The sequence below is a fragment of the Seriola lalandi genome, unplaced genomic scaffold (genome assembly GCF_002814215.2).
Source record: "Seriola lalandi dorsalis isolate HSWRI2012SDOR001 ecotype SW California unplaced genomic scaffold, Sedor1 jcf7180002054476, whole genome shotgun sequence".
NCBI classification, from domain to species: Eukaryota; Metazoa; Chordata; class Actinopteri; order Carangiformes; family Carangidae; genus Seriola; species Seriola lalandi.
Genome location: NW_019525029.1, coordinates 2,830,529 through 2,848,460, shown reverse-complemented (window position 1 = coordinate 2,848,460; position 17,932 = coordinate 2,830,529). Strand labels below are relative to the sequence as shown.

The window sequence follows — 17,932 nt, the reverse complement described above, 5'->3', positions numbered from 1 at the left end:
CACACACACACACACACACACATACACACACAAAAACACACCCTTACTCCCCCTCTTCTTGGCTATCGGACATCAATCTAGCCAGCACCGTCTGCTAAGCCTCACTGGGCAATTAACCACATTGAGAGTGAAAGCTCTAATCAATCCCTGGCCTTCTCCATCACACACACATATAGACACACATAAACACACACACACACACACACACACACACACACACAAACACACACACACACACACCTAAACACACACAAACACACACTTTCTTAAATCCATTGGTGTGAATGCCTCAGCCATCTATATAAGCGCGGAGCGGTCCAAACAGCACTTTTAAAACCTGCTGTCCCCTCAAGGACACACACAAAAAATGACTGACACAAACACACTCTCATGGCCATTTCTGCTTTTACTTGCATGGATTATGAATAAAAACAGATCAGTCATCTAAACCCTCCCCTGCATTTGACCAACAAGTGTTACTTACTTGTGTGTACTTACACCACAACACACTTATACTCTAATTCACCCCCTGCAGCAGTCTCCAACATGGACATGTCTTTGACAAACTAGAGTTGGCTGCAGTTACAGGTTACACTAAATCTTTTTATGTATAAATTTGAAAATAGTGAAATTTTTTTTAAAGCCTCTTCTCTTCTTCTCTCATTATGTTTTACAACCCTACACGAGGGGAAATCAGGCTAAAAATGTCGCTGCAGCCCTTTTCGCCTGTACATGGTGTGGGCTAAATGTGAGCTGTGAGGAGGGCTGCTGTGAAATTCAGGCATCCCTCCACAGCTTGTCTCATTGATTCATGTGGGCCTAAATGTCAGCACCAGCAGGGCAGAAGACCCTGGTTAAACCCCCTGAGAGTGCAGGGTGAAGCGGGCTAAAGGCAGAGTGTTCCACAGCCTCGTCTCAAAATAGGCTGCTTGACTCAGACACTGTCAGAGGACAAGACATCATTGATTGGAGGGCTAAAAGAATAAAAGGTACTGCAAAGATTTACAATTTTTTTTTTGATATATACTGCCCATGGATTTACCTGTAAATAAATGATTAGGGTTCATTTTACTATGCATTAAACATGCACAAAATATTGACCCGTCAGCTATTGATTTGGTTGTCTTTGTTCATGCATTCATGGGTAAGTTTAGTGCTTTGATCATTTGGCACGTTATGCTAAATCTACATCAAACACAGAAGAGGAATCGATAGCTCTTCCTCGTTACATGAATGATAATGAAATCAGCATGATTGCGCGGATACCGGTGATTGATTGTAGTCCAGCTCTGAGGGGTTCAGGGAGATGCCAAAGCTGCTTTTAGCATTTCTTAGTCATAGCCATTCACTTGTTTCCTCAGGCAGAGCAAAGACTTGCAGGTGACGTGACTCTGAAAACTCAAAATTGGTCTGTGGATGTGAATGTCTGGGGTCAGCCTCTCACCCAGTGTGAGCTGCAGGAGTGCTTGAGGGGGACTAAAAATTCTCAGACTAATAAAGAAGCACCCTCAGATGAGAGTGCAATAAAACTTTTGAAAAGCATTCAAAAAAAAATTGAAGCTTATGGTGCGCTGGAGGATGAGTCTTACCAATGATGGGCTCACCAAGTCAGTCGGTTTGATCCTCTTTGGACCGACACGTCTGTACAAAATTTCATGGCAATTCAGTTGTTGTAAAGATATTTCAGTCTGGACCAAAGCTTTGGATTGATAGACAGTCTTGGTTTCACCCTTTAGGAAACCAATTCTGGTCATAGGTGCCTGACGAAGGGTTAACAACTTAAATACAGATGCAAAGAAACATTGCAGTTAGAGCTCTCTTCACACACACACACACACACACACACACACACACACATACACACACACTGCTCTTATCTACCTCTGAGGTTCATACAGAGCAACCGTCCCACTCAGTATATTAGAATAATGACACAGCAAGCCCACTTCTAGTGAGGGGGATGAGGACACCCAGTCAGCTAACAGTCACTGCAGAGTGGATAAAACAAAAGTATGACTACCTGAACAAATAGTCACGAGTGGAGATACACACAAATTTTGTCAAACATGTTGGTGTAAGCTTTGGAAAAAAAATCTGTAGATACTATAGAAACTGTGAAGGTAGTTGCACTGGAGTACAAGTAAATAAGGTCAAAAATGTGTTCCCATGATCATTTATTTCTTGACTGGAGGTGTTTAGCTGAGCTGGGGGATCAACATGTACAATTCACACTTACAAGTAAGAGCTTGTTTATTTCAGAGCAGTAATTTGCAAAGTGGGGTGCGCATATCCCTGAGGTGTTCTCCTGTGGGGCACCAGAGGGAAGAGCTTAATCCGACTGCTAATGTATTTACTATGAACCCAGGAAGCAAATGTCTATGTATTACTTTGCTATGTTTACTACCACACGGAAACTTAAGGCTTTCCATGAATCTAACTTTCTCAGGTGGAGGATTACTAAAAGTCTCTCATGTTTAACTACATGCTTAGTGTTTGTGGGGGTGATGTAAAGTGGGGGTGATGTGGAGTGTGGGGGTTGGGGGTTGTCATTTACATAAAGATTTGGGAACCCATACTTTTCTTTTATCCCCTATTTACCACATATACTATGAATACATCAAAGACATGCGATTGCTCTTCATAAGATCATGACAGGAAATGCAAGACAGTCTAAGGCCACTTCTCATTGAGCTATACATAAGCCTATATGATCTCCATAGGAACACTATGAAAACACAGGATTTAAAATACTACCAGCATAAAAAGTATAAAATTCATTGTGACTCTTCTTGAAATGCATTTTAGACATTAAGCCTCCAAACTAATGATATTGGAATTAAAACAGAGCATTTCCTGTAAGATCACTATGAGCTGTCTAATACAATTACCACAAACACAGTACAAGTCAGTAAAAGAATATGGCAGAGGGGTATTTGGTGGTGTTTTGTGTTTGGGGTTGTCTCACTGGGGTTTTGAAGTTGCCGCTGAATGCTGAGGGATGTGATAGGCTGAGAGGCTGAGGCTGGGGAAGAAAGGAGCTGCTCTCCGTCAGTAGAGCAGTGCCGCTGAGAGCTCTCTCGTCGACTGCAGGCTCCAGCCAAAAGAGAGAAAAAAATAGACGTGACTTAACGTTTTATTTTTAATTTTTATTTATTAATTTCGCATCGTATCGTCACCTCAAGCAAGATGTAACTTGTTGACATCACCTCACCCATATTCATGTATTTGAAAAGAGCCGGGAGTGAGTGCGCAGAGACGAGAAGCCGAGCTGTTCTGGCGAATGGAAGTTATTGTTGTGCATTTGTTTTGACTATGTTATCCCCAAGTGAGTTTGGGTTCAGTCCGTCTCTGCTCGTCGTCGACCCTTGAATTTTTTGGGATTTATATCCGAATAGTTTAAGGGAAACACCGAAGGAGGATTTTGCAAAGCCAGCAAGCTTTTCCTACAGAGCCGGGGATTTAAATCCGTCATTTGGTGGTGGTGCTCCGGGAGAGGCGAGAGTCAAAGAAAGAAATTCATGTGGCCATTCTCTCTATAGCCAAACATTTTTGGGGATTGCATAATGAGCAAGGAAAGACCTAAGAGGAATATCATTCAAAAGAAATATGTAAGTAAAAACACATCTTTACCCATAATGCTCACAAATGCAATCGCTCTATTCAAGTTTGCCTTCCTCGTCGCGATGAAAATGCATAAACTTTCATCACGGACTGTGAAGGTTACCACCAGGCAGCTTGTGCACTATTTGGGTCAAATATCCTTTAAAAGCTAACGGCTATAAGTTACCTCAACGTGTTAACAGTTACATGGTTTTTATTTAAAGAGACAGCAATGTTTATTCAATGTCTGTGTTGCAGCGTTTCTTCGACATCAGACATGTTTTAGGCTATTTGAACATCGGGTGCTTTTTGAAGGGGGGGGGGGTTGCTTCGCTCATTTTTGACTCGTTTTAACGTGTGATTGGGGGGTGGGGGTGCATCGTGTGTCTTGGCTATATGATAAAGCTATAAAAGGTTTTAAATTAAAGGACTTGGCAAAGTGCTACCAGAAAAGGCTTTTGTTCGCTCCCCATTTCTTCCTATTCAGAGCCGTGAACACAAGCCTGTCGGCCATGGCTCAGCTATTTCGGCTTCCATTTCGTCCCATGCTGAGCATTTTTATCTCCGCTTCAAACTGAGCTCTTACATTGGCAATATATATGTAAAACCGTTCTCACCTATAGAGTTTGTGTTGAATATAGCGTTGTGTCTGTCGCTGTTGTGCATTTTCTGCTGTGTGGCTGGCAAACCGACATGTTTCGCGGACTGTTGTGGCTCTTTAATTTTCTCCATAAAGAGTGTGGGAGAGCTGGAGGAAAAGGGGGTCATGCAATTCAGCATATTCGCTCAGTTTCCACCACTTGAAACGTTGCGGGGACACTCATGGTTTTTACTGTTATGCGGTCGTCTTCGCTGTTAGTCCTACTGTTCATGAATAAGTCCGCCAGGGTCCCAGTAATTTCGCAGGGCTCCGTGTGACCTCTGTGAACGATATTGCAGCACAGCCCGCTGAGGGATAACTCCATTTTTGCAATACTACGGGGGGATTAGCTTACAAGCGTGTGGGTCTCGTCCTCAGCCACCGAATTCACATGAAGCAGCACATTTACATGGTCGATGTGACTGAGCACAGTTTCTCAAGGATCTAGTCCCTTTTTTTTAAGCGGCTGTGTGCAGTCGCATTGCAGAGGCTCATGTATGAAGCGATACGAAGAAGCAACCATTTTCTTTTCTGCAAGTAACACTGATGAATTTGTGGGGAAAAGGGCTGTGAAATAAAATAGTTCAGCCTCATCTGGGCTTCAGTTGCAGTCTTTGGTTCAGGCCATGGTGTGTTAAACACTTATGTGTCCTCTGATGAAACAAAGACTTTTAAATCTTGCAAAGTGTGACTGGCTCAGCATATCGCTCCACTAAGTTACCATGTATCGTTTTTCATGAGGGCTACACGCCGGGCCTCTGCTACTTGGGCTTTAAACTTTGTTGCACTTCTTATAGTGTATTTTCTAAATGGTTGCAGTGAATTATAGTCACGCGCCTAGTGGGCACATTGTTGTGTTTAATTGCACGAGGCATATCTCGTCTGAAGCTGGAAGTCAGCAGAGTTAACCGCCCCCCACCCCCATCCAAACAGCATGCGGAGTGGCTATGAAAAAGTGTGCTTCCCTTTGCAGACACTTTTGTGGCCTAACAAACTTAAAACAGAACAATTTCTCATATTTATCTTTGGTTTAAAGGGAATTTTACAACAGGCCAGACTGAGCAACAGGTCTGTAGGAGCACGTGAACAATTAGATGAAATACAAAGAGGTTTGTTTTCATCTGTTGTAAAGATCTCTGATTTAAACTGGGGATTTATCTGTTCCTCTCAACATCTATAGTAAATAAATCTCATGTCTAAGCAGCTAAAGCATAGCAGTATTTTTGCCAATAATATTCTGAATGACATTTTTATTAGGAACTTTTTCAGTTTTTCAAGTGTCGATGTGGTTTCTCCCTCATAAGTTTTCTGGTAAGTGTAAACAAATAGATCTGACAATTAGGGACATCAAACCAAGAAGCTTTTGATTTACCACTTTTGGTGTGCTTTCTCTGGCTCGGTTCCTTGTATGGTATTATATCAGAGGATAAAAATCCCCTCAGCTGAAAGGATGTAATTCCAACACATCTCTGTTCCTTTCTTTTACTAGATATATTCTGCACTAGTCATCAACATCCCATAGTATGCTGTAGTCATAGTCAACACTGTTTTTTTAAGTGTTCAACCAGGACATTGATTTCTTTTTTCTCTTGCCATGATCAAATAGTTTCAGTAACATTAACTAATTATACTTTAATTGCCATGTGTTGACAAAGTGGGTTGAATATATCAAAGATAATAAAGTTTTTGATTCTGTCAAATTGTTTGTCTTCATTGGAACTGAGGAAGTAGGATGTGCCATAGAAATAATGACTAACTGAAACAAAAGTCCCCACTTAAAATTGAGCCAGACCTCGACGGCCAACGGTGTCTCACACTCTCTAAAACTGGATGGGCTTTTTTTATTTGGGTCTATTCATAACTTGGTTGTATAATTAGAACTGGAGCCAGAGAATCAGGGCTGGGGAAATGGTGTGTCTGTATGCCCGGCTGCAGGATGCATGTCTCTGTCCACTGTGTGTGTGTGTGTGTGTGTGTGTGTGTGTGTGTGTGTGTGTGTGTGCGCGTGCGTGTGCGTGTGTGTGCGTGCGCGTGTGTGCGCATGTGTATCACATCTGTCATGTGTTTTCGGCAGCTGCAGCTGATGCATTAAGTCTGGCTCGGACCAAATAAGGCTCACAAATGTGCATTTCTACAACAACCTGGAGGAGTCCAGATCCCCAAGCCTCCCTCCAGGCTTTGAGACAGGACTCTTGGCCCCTACTGATCCCCCCCTCCCCCTCTCCTGTCCCCCCCCTTAATTAGCGTAAGACAATTATACATGCTTGGCTTAACCATTTCCCCTGAAACATGGGTGTGAGTTGTTACCCCCCTCCCCACTCCCTCCTCTTGCCCAACAAACACCCACTATCTGTGAATGATATTAAAATTCATCAGTCATAAAATGATTGAAAAGGGGGGATGAGTCTTTAATAAAAGCAAACAAGGCAAGGCAATTGTCATTTTCCACACGGACTGATAGACGTAATTGTGAACAGAACCAAAAAGAAAAGCCAAACTGCCCTGTCAGGTTTTTTTTCCCCCAAAAGATGCTTCGTAAGAAATGTCAGGTTGAGTGACACTGCAGGAGCAAGCGTGCACATGTTCTCCGGGCTCCTGTTTAAGTGTTATTGTTGTTGGAATTTTTTTAATTTATTTTTTTGTAGGTTTATTTTCTTAATTTGTCGGTGACTTTCAAGCTAGTGTTTGAGTGGTAGGTGCTGTGTAATGACTGAGGTACCAAGAGCTAATGTGCGGCAGTGTTGTTCTGTCTAACGAAACATGACACACACTGTGTGTGTGTTTGTGAATGCATGTAAGCGAGAATAGCAGGAGAGCACGGCAGAGTGCAGCCAGGGCCATTTTGTGCAGAGTCGGCTCTTCCTGTAGGCCCCAGCTGGGGCTAGGCCTCTGATTCAAAGGTTGTGTGTGAGTGTGTGTTTGTGTGCATGCATGGTGTGTGTGGGACAAGCACAGCTGCTGCAGGGGCCTTTACAAATGTAAAGAGGCTGTCAGTGTTTGTTTCATCAGGCGCACAACTGATGAGGGCCAAGTTGAAAATCCATTGCACTGTGAGTGTGTGCGTTGAGCATGCACAAAAAGAGGAAACAAAAACAGAGAGTGGGGGCAGAATGGGGAGTGCAAAGGCACAGACTCTCCCCCTCCTCTCCTTTTCCTCTCTTTATCTCCCTCTCTCCCTGTCTCTGCCTCGCTCTCTCGTTCTTGGGCTGTCCAAATGAAATGTGGGCCTCATGTAGGACCATGAAGAGAGGGTCACAGGGTTGTTTTTTCACCGTGCCTGAGCCTCAATGTGCTTCATTTAACCTTATGTTTCAATGCAAATTCTTCTTTCATAAGCTCCCTTCTCCTCACGTGTGCAACATGACAGGGTTCACTTTGCAACCTCCCCGTCACTATGGCTACCATGTCAAACCAAAGTATACTGTGGCAAAAACAATGTTTTACTGCCTGTTTATTTGACTACGTTCACTATGGTTACATTCCACGTGGCACCTGTGAAAGGCGTGATGGTAAAAGATAAAAGTGCTTTCCATATGTGCTTGTTCGTTTTCTCAGTGTGGCTTTACATAAGACAGTTTTTCTGTGAATGGATCCCCACACAGAGTATAAAGTGACGAGTGTTTCAAGTTTTGAAACCAGCAGGATGTAGCAGAGCTAGCTTTACACAATATGCAACAGAGGACAATACTTTTTAATTTGAAAGTAACATTACCAAGCTTCATTGTCTTGTTAATTTTAATTTTTCATCAGTGGGGAAAAATCAAAGCAGGGCTACTTTGATTATGATGCCAAACTGTATCAGCGTGGCATTAAAGTAAGTGCCAAGTCCTCATGAAGATTGCCAGCAATTTGCACACAATGGAAAATAACTGAAACAAACCAAGAGTTTGTGTGTCGCTCACACTGTGCAGATAAAACAAAGCATGCTATATTCTTCACACTATGTGCACTAAGTTCTAAGAAACAGGAAAGCACACAACACATAACCAGATGTATTCTGCTGCCTTATATGTTTTGGTGACAGTTAGCATTTCTAGTGTACTGAAATTTGTCTGGCAATTAACTGTTGCCAGGCCTCAGTTCAACCCCCCCCCCCCAACAATTTTGTGTTGAAGAAGGGAGGAAGCAGTCCTTCCCACGCTGCAGGCCCAGCCTCACGTCCCTTTGGCCTATCCTCTCTCTGGGCCTGCCGTCTTGACGAGCACTGCCAGAAAAAATTCTAGGAGTGAAGTTGGCGAGCCCTGCCTCTTTTTAATTCAGCCTTATTTATTTATGTATTTATTAAGTTTGTGCTGAAATGAGGAGACGGAAAAGCTTTTTTTTTTTTTTTCTCCCTTTAAATAAAGATTGCTTTGCCAACAGAGAGTTTACTGCATCATTACAGGCGCTCTGTGAGCTGCCGGCTTCAATTTGGAACGGCGATGGATGTTCAGTGGCCAAATGCATCACCACTCAGCTTTTTTCTCTGACATAAATACAGACTCTCCCTCCCTGTTTACCCATTACTGCCTCTGCCTCCCTATTCTTCTCTTACGTCTGTTTTCTACAGAATTATGTCACACACACACACACACGGCACAAACTCCCTGTTATGCAATATGACCTTTTCTCTTATCAGCTGTTGGCATTGAGCATCATCTCCGGCTCTGTGCTGGCACCAGCACACGCTCGCACGCAGAGGCAAAGGTCTCTAGGTGTACGCTTGCAGTCAGCAGGTGAGATAAACCGGTTTTAAGGCTGAAACTCGCAAGGTGTCTCATGGATATCGGCAGTGTAGCTTTGGTGGAGTAATGACATAAAACTGGGCGTGACTGTCTTTGTTATACGCTATGTGTGTTTCTGTCATGAGCAGTGTGTCTAGGCCTGTGTAGGTGCGTTTTACAGCATATGCTCCAATAGTTGGACACAGTGCAGTTGTGGGCGGCCAGTGCAGGCGTGTGTGTGTTGTTGTGTGTGTGTGTGTGTGTCACGTACACCACGTGCATTCCCTCTGTGCTCGTCTTCATTCTGCCGAGTGATTTATATCCTCCTGCTCCTGTGGGTTTGGATGGAGATGGGGGAGCAAGACAGCTGGTCAGGCCCTGAGAGGCTGTGTGTGTGTGTGTGTGTGTGTGTGTGTGTGTGTGTGTGTGTGTGTGTGTGTGTGTGTGTGTCTCTGTGTATGGACACACATGCTCACTCTTGCATGTGTGTGTGTGTATGTGTGTGAATGAGTGAGTGGTTGCCACAGCTTATCCGTTCAGGATCCCTATGAAGCTGAATCAACACTTTAGCTTTGTCTTTGGTTTGGCCTTGCAGGCTTTATGGGGGCCCATGAAGGACATTCAGCAATTGTAGGAAGAAAAGAAAACAATTGACAGTTTTTTTTTTATTTACCATATTTTTCTGTGAGCATTGTGAAATATGTATTTTTGTTTTAGAAAAATACATAAAATACTTTTGTAAGGTACTTTTGTTTCTAGCTCAAATTCAATCTCAGCTTAGCCCTGGGCTTTCCTTTAAGCTCTGCACGGCTGAAATAGGAGACATTGAGTTGTTTTTCACCCGTTTTCTTTTTGAATCACCAAGCTATTGTAGCTCAGACTGACATTAGCTTTTAATGACCATCATGTACATCTCTCAGACAACCTCTTGACCGATCTCCACTCACCCTCTCCCCGCTCTTCATCTCAGCTACATCAGTTTAATAAACACTCCTTACATTTTCATCCTGTGGTCAATCCCATCTGATCCCCTATTGTGACACCGTCGTCTTTACACATCCAGTGAATTAAGCCTCGAGGGATGAAGCAACAGAGCGGAGGCTCAGTCAGTATCGATCCTCCATTACTTCCCTCTCTTTCTGCCAGGAATACCACAGTTTCACTGTCAAACATATGCCAGTAAGACTCCGCAGGCAACATCATAAAACGTCTTGACTGTGATGTTAAGATGAGGAAATCCTCAAGCTTTCTGCTGTTGGTCTTCTCACGAAAAAGCTACATGCTGACTTATATTCATTTGACCACACAGTGTACATTCATAACTGTTCTTGTTACGTGTTGTGGTCTCATGAGTCTTCTACCAAGTGTAGTAATCTATGAATCATTCTTTTTTTTATGATGGAGCAGTTTGTTTCTTCCTGCCAACAAGCCACTGGCCACTCTATTCTGGTCCTCTTTGGCAGAGCATTGCCTTGGCCGATGAATGGCTCTCTCATTTAATCTCTCGTGAGGGTATTTTCCAGTGATAACTTTTTATATATATATATATATATATATATATATATATATATATTTAACTATCATTATCCGTCCTTTTTTTTTTTTTTTTACAGCAGTCATTTGTGGCTCTCCAACATGCATGGCTAGTTGTGGAACAGTGACCTCCCTTCCGTTAAAGAGCTCTCGAATGCAACCCTTTTTCACCAAGCATTTGGCCTCTTGCGAGCGAGACCTTAATTCAGGATGGCACCCCCTCCCCATCCCACTAACGGGAGTAATGAGCCAGTGGAGCAAAGTGGCTGGGTGACCACTGTTGCTGCCTAATCTCTACTTTTCAGCCCTCGCTGAACAATGAAGAAAAAAAAAACAAACAAAAAAAACAAGTAGAAGATGCGGTGAAGGTGGTGTGGTGTAAAGAGGTTTTGTACAAAGCTTATTGATTCAAGGCAGAATAGCAGTTGTAACTCTTGTGGTCTTTGACTGATTTAGAGGAAAATGACCGGTTACAGAAAAGGTGGTAACTGCATCTGGCCCTCACTCATACCGATTAGGCAGCCCAAACTGTATTTAGAGGACTGGGCAGCAGCATGTTTTAATGCTGAAGCATAGTTGGGGGAGGGGTCTGTGTAGCTGCTGAGTTGTCGGATGTGCTGGTTCCCATGTCAGCTCCTATATGAAAAAGCAGGAGGTGGTGCCTGATGGTGGATGAGGACTGTGAGAGGCAGAATACATGGTTTATTTGATTCGCAGGGCAATATATACACATTCTGTTTGCGTCTATCCTACATCCCCATCTTCTATCCGCCATGAGAAACGCATTACTACCCCCCCCACACCCCACCCCACCCATCTTGTCTTGTAATAGAATACCAAGTGCATTTTTTCCCGTGTTCCACTCTATCTCTCTCACCTCCTCCTGCTCAACTCATTCACTCCATTACTCAGCGCAGCTACAAAGAGAGGAGAGAAGCGTTGGGAGCTTTACTGTGGGATAGTGCTGGAGAGAGGACGGAAGAAGTGGGGGTATTTTCTCCTCGCCTAGCTGCGAAATTGACTCAGTTGCAGAGGAGGAGCCATTGCAGGATCTGTTCCCTTGTCCTCTTGCTCATTTTTTAGTTTTACTGAGTATGTGTGTTTGCATGCGACAATCATTTGCTTCCAAAATCATAATGCTGCGCAACATGATTAGGTTGCTGGCAGTTTTGCTGCTTTCTTCTCTCGGTCTCCCACTCAGTGGGCATCTCGCATTCTTCCAGCCGTTTTTGTTTTGATTTTATCTGCCAAAGGAAACTTTGGATTCCTCTCCAGTTTGATCTTATACAGCTGTGTGAATTAATCCCCTCCGCCACCACCCTGCTAGACGCACATACCCCAACATACCAACACGCACACGCGTAATTCAGCTGTCTGTGGTTGTCATTTTGCACTTAGTACACCTTACTGAACCTTACTGGTATACATTTGCAAAAATTGTTTATGGAGCTATTGGACACTTTCAGTGTTTAACACCTGTTTTTGCATTTATCGACATTTCTTTTTTTGTTCCTTGCTGTGATACTCTTCTTAAACATTTCTTCATTTTAATCTTCTTATGTGAAGTACCTTAGTGGAATCCTTGGGGTTATTCCTATTTTATTCATATAAATGGAAAGCAGTATTAAAAACAGGATGAACTTACAAGAGTCGGTACAGGAATATTGATTTTCCTTTTCTTTTCTTGTCTATTGATTTTTCCTTTTTTTTTCTTGAGCAATAGGTGCTTTTTAAGTTTTTCCAGAGACAGGCAGAGTGTGAGTCAAAGGTATTGTTCCCCCTGTTTTTAACCTCTGCTCAATAGATGAGGGCTTTCACAATTCTCCTGGCTGTGTGATTTCCTCCAGGCCTCACAGCAGGGGGGCTAGAGTGCATGGTACACTGAGGGAAGGGCACCAGAGTCTGGGCTGAATGTCTGGCCGGCCTCCCCTGGCCCTGGATCAAACATCACAAGGCACAGGGGGGAGAAGGCCAACCCTGGAAATCGCAACCTGTGATTGTCAAGGAGAAAAAAAAAAATCCAAGAGGATAGAAATAATCAAATTAGGCACCATCTCAAGTGGAATATCCACAGTGACGGCAGTGAAGGCGAGGCCTGTCTACTGATCTGCTGTAATACTCTCTCTACATAAAATGCAGCTCCTGAAAAAGCACATGCACATCACAAAAGCTGACGCAAGCCTTTGCTGTTTTTAGATTGAATAGTTTGAGAATGTGGATAGGAAATGAGGTAACCACTGGTTGAATCCAAGCCAGGCCGTCACAGACACACTCACTTTCATACTGAAATGAGTAATGCAGGTGTTGGTTAGCACTTGAGACAAAATCGAAACAAACTCTGGGTAAATATAATTTGTAAGCCAACTAGTAGGACGTTACCATGGTGACGAGAAAGTATTACTTACTTACTCCCCCCCCAACAGTCTATGCCTCTGTTGTATATGCGGGATGTGACTGTGTGGTTGAGGAGGGACTTCCACTCCCACCCCCAGGTTTCTATAGAAACTGACACGCTGGTGACAAGGTTTCTGAGCAAGTCAAATAGTTCTTCCTTTTTGTTTCAGCACATGAGGGTGTGGCAAAGCAGAAAATGAAGAGTAAAGTTATATTGTTGTTGGAGCATCTGGTTCCTGGCTGCAATCTGGGGAAGTTACTAGATCTATCTTGCAATCATGTGAGTCAGAGAGATCAAGTGTGTGGCCGTGAAACTGAGAAAATGTAGATGAGAAGGGAATTTTAATGTACGAAAGTTGTGCGTGTTTGTTTTCTTTGAATTATCTTTTTTTTTGGTATAAATTGAATTGAAAAAAGAAAGTAAAACAGAAAAAGTACATGCACTATTATTTTCATTTCGTTATTTGTAGAGCTTTTTCAGAGGATAGAAAATCTGCATTTTTACTAATATTGTTCCCAATATACCCATTTTGTTTTCTTATTACCTAGCTGTTGTGACGTCTAATCAGTAAATTGCAATAGTCACAAGATACTGGGGAGCTTTCACAATTTTTGTTGTTGGCCTATTTACTGACAGTAAATCAGTTATTTTACCATTATCGACAGTCATATTCATTTTGAACCAACACCCCCACCGCTCAGTCACCAAAATCAATTTGTGGAATTTCATATTACTCATACCATTCAGTCATATGTGACAGTTGTTTTTAATTCTGCTTTTAATTCTTGTTCCTGAGGTGGAGATGTGATACATGAATTCATTGTGTCGCATTCGTGCACAAACGCATTAACAAACATAAATTAGAACTGAGCAGTAGCAAGTATGTGTACATCTACATATGCTGAAGTCGTGTGTTTCATTATGATGATTGATCCTGGCAATGTGTTCCTTTTTTAGGTTTCTAATGTCTACAGTGCAGTAGCTTTATTTCAAACAGCAGCTGTGACTTGCATCTTTATGTGGCGCAGAGTTGTGACTATGAACTTCTTATGCATGTTAATTGGCAACTTGAAACTAAATGACAATAAGGGCTCAGTTCACCCTGTACCACAAAAAAACATATTTTCTTACTTGCCCTTAGTGGTGCAGTTTCACCCTTTCAGTACATGAACCAAACTACTAAACCCACAATGTCAATGCCTGCATTAAACCATGTATCTTGTTTTTGACAATAAAGAATTGTCTCTACACATCGAATCAGCTCATAACTTTCATACCAACTGGAAAAATGTGGTCATGAGTGAAATGGCAAGTCTTTCCAGGAACAAGTACCACCAGTAACCTCAAGCATCGCCCACAACCAGGGTGGGCTGCATGTCTGATGATTGAGCTAGAGCTTTGACTTCTGAGGTTCATTATATTGCATGGTAAAGCACTGATAACTAATAACAGCTATGACTAGTGTGTGAGTGTGAGAAACCCCTGTCAGTTCAGGCATCATTAACGGGTTTATATGAAAGGCTCAGTCAGACAGAATATATCCAGTAATGAAGTTATTGTATTCATAGATGACTACCAGCTAGCCAAGTGACTCATTAACAAAGTGTTATCATCAGAATATCTCTCAGATTAATGATGAGACTATACCTGTTGGAGCCGTGCAGCGCTGTATTAGGCTGACATTTTTTTGAGCTACCTCTTTCTTCTCTGTGCTCGCACCTAAATACATTTATTTCACTTCCCATCCAGGCTCCCTTTGAGGTCAATTACCAGTGATAGAGTCTGCTATCGGCTTGTGGGTGCCTCTCTCTCTCTCTCTTCTGTAGGTTGCTAGCTACACTGACGCCATCTAATCGCCCCTCATGCATCATAGTCATTCTTCATCCCCACTGTACCAAGGCCATTATTCACCCCTTTCTCACAATCTTTTGCTTTCCACTCTACCTCTCTCTTTGCACACAAACTTCCCTTTACCTTGTCCTGCTATTCTTATTCTCCCTCTTTTCTAGCCGTCTCTCACCTTCCCTCTGTCTGTGTCGTCCCCCCCCCCCTTCTCTGGGCCCCATCAGGCCTCGGAGACTTTGCCTTTGTGTGCAGTAGCGGACTGGGGGGTGCAGGGGGTGGGGTGAGGTATGAAGGTTTTGTCCCAAGCTGCAAGGTGAAAATCATTTCTTAATTGCCGCTTGTCTTTTATATATTTATTTATTTTGTGTCAGCGGTTTTGCCAGGGAATGGACTCCTGGGCCTGCACTACAAGTCCCTAAGCAGAGGAACTCCCTTGCCTAAGCCCTGGCTTTGTTTCATAACGTTCTCTGGCTACACTGTAATCTGCAGTCATACAGCAACACACACACACACACACACACACACACACACACACACACACACACACACACACACACACACACAGAGGCTTTAAAAAGGCTTAAGATGTTGGACACAGCAGAATACAGAGAAAATAGGCTTTGGATGTAGCACCATGAGGTCTAGGTGAGTTGTAAATGAGCAGTTGTGCTGCATTGTAAATTGTTTTTCAACGTGAAGCGCCGTTCCCATAGATTTGTTCGATGTTGGTTTGGCAGTTGAAAATTTCAACATTGCCTGAATAACATTTGTGAACAGTTTCAGATGTTGGTGCTTTTGTAAAGAATTTTGTACAGCAGCTTGGCTCTCATCACAACTTCTTGCAGCTGTCCTACCTCTAATATCTGCAAGTCAATATTGCATGATGAAAATGGTGTTATCACTCATGGCTCCTCTCTAAGTGATTTCTTTTTCCTGTGTGAACAAGTGTAATCCACTTTTAAATCTAGTGTCAGTTTTATAAACTCATGATGTGGTCGTGTAAGTTTACATTAAAATGTTGCTGCTTTAGGTGAAATATCTTTGGTCTATCGTAACATTTGTCTTTTTGTTTCAATAGTTTTAATACTGGTGAAAGTATGATAAAGGTTTTGCAGAATGCATTTCACACTTTTGACCCAGTTACAAGAGTGTCATGTGTGTCACAGGTTAACTTTTGGTTTTCGACGTTCAGAAACGGAACTCTGACAAGTGAGAAACTCACTGATGTTTAACAGTTAGATTGAAGTCTCATCACTAATCAGAGCACAGCAGATGCCACCTCATGTTCTCCCCACGTCAAGAGGAAGGCAGTGGAGCCAGTTTGGATGATGCCCATTGACCACAAAGGCAGGTTGAACCCTCGTCACCATAATGCTCTGAAAGGGGGTATTTGTGTGACCATGGTCAGGCCCTGTTCCTGCTTTTCCTGTCAATTATCAGTGGTTGGCTGCAGTGGCTTCCATTAACCACCACACTAACTTGTAATCTTATCTCCCTGACTATATGCATTAGGCTCAGCCTGCTGTCGGTTAACCCTTTCCAGGCCACCGCACAGCACAGTCTTTTGTCCCCGGTGGTGCAACACTGTCTGATGAGAGGAAGTGCTGTCGTTTGGGGTTTAAACTTTTGGCTTGTTGAAACGGCCCAAACACAGTTTGATTGACAGGTTATATTCTGCACAGGATCAGTCTGTCATAGCTGCTTGGACATAGAAGGAGCTTATCTCTCTCTTGCCTCCTCCTCCTGTCAACCCTATAAAGAGGATGTATGAATTTCGGGGCAGGCTACTTGCGAGTTGCGTGACTCTACTTGCTCTGCAGCACTGTTAGAGTCACTCAGCCCCCGATGATCTCCATAAAATCTGTCTCCCTCTCTCCCTCAGTCTGTCTTGCCTTCACTCCCCTTTAATTTTACTCGGCTGCAATATCCTACCTAGACCTTGATTGTTGTTTTTCTGAGAGCCTGAGCAATGTTGTTGTAACATAATCATTTAGTCTCCCTCCCGTGGTTCTGGCAAGCTGCACGGTGAAATCTATCCAGTGCTCATTTTTATGGGGAGCGAATTTGTTGTAGCTGCTGCGACTGCTGCTGGCTCGCCTTTACGCTGTATTTACCAGTGTAGATGGATATCTCCCCTGCAAAACATTTGAGAGATGACACATGTTATATACACATTTAATATTCCCCAGAGGTCATGCTTGTGAATTTGATTAGCATGGCTGAAATATGATGGTTGTGATATCGAGTGACTTGGCCTATATTGAATTTTTAATCTCAGTGTCAACTACGGCTTACGTGACGTGCCATTTCTCCTGATCTGTGTTGTTGTTACTGGAGCAAGAGAATTGTTTGGAGCTTCATTTTAATTGATTAGTATGGTTAAACATGACAAGTCAAGGGTTTTGTTTTTAAGGTTAACGCAGAACCGGCACTGTGGTATCATTAGAGGGAAATACAAGAGGTTGTTGAGGTGATCACATAGCGTTTTTCACTCAGGTCAGACTTGTTGACCCTGACTGAGCGTCTACTGGATCCCACAGAGCAGTTTAGCCTTGTGACATATCATCTCGAATGGAACTAACGGCCAAGGTGGTATCATGGGAAATGAAGCTGTTGGATGCAAACATCCACGCGTCCACGTACATCTACGCACACTCGCCGCGTTTCGTGAGAATTATAACACGACACTGTGCTCATCTGTCAATCATCCATCCAAATCAACCCTCGCACAGCACGCGGCCCTAAATCTTTTATTCACTCGTCTTGTTATTGCATCTGTAGCACACGCTAAATCCCATTGATTACTCCTTTCACTTGTGTCACGGGCAGGGGCACCGTACGGAGGAGGAGGGGAGACCCTGATCGATTCAGGGGGGCCCAGAGCTGCGCAGGGGCCCTGTAACATGACAGGGATTAGATGTTTATTGTTTCAGACCTGGAGTGAGCTGTTGACATGAGGCCCAGAATTCCTAGCTGTGCCTATGGTTACAAGATCACAAGTGTTTCAAATCGATGTTTCTCCGACCTCTGCTGCTGTAAAGAGATTTAGATTTTCAGGTAGTAAATTTAACGTCGGCCACATTCAGCTTTACCCCATCTTCCTACATCTATACTGAGAAGTGTGTGCTCTTTGTGTCAACACTGCGGAGATCTCCAAGCTAGTGTTGTTAATCATTCGCTTCCCTTTCTTACCAAAAAAATAAAGCTTGATCTAAT

General features: G+C 43.1%; 1 protein-coding gene across 1 annotated transcript in view; it reads left to right on the top strand.

Moving 5' to 3' along the window:
• The first annotated feature begins 3,054 nt into the window (after positions 1-3,054).
• Positions 3,055-17,932, top strand: part of jarid2b (jumonji and AT-rich interaction domain containing 2b) — a 104,968-nt gene continuing 90,090 nt past the window's right edge. The window contains exon 1 of the mRNA XM_023412137.2: positions 3,055-3,608. Within this exon, the coding sequence (XP_023267905.1) occupies positions 3,564-3,608 (45 nt within the window). The 5' untranslated portion in view covers positions 3,055-3,563. The remainder of the gene's footprint in view (positions 3,609-17,932) is intronic.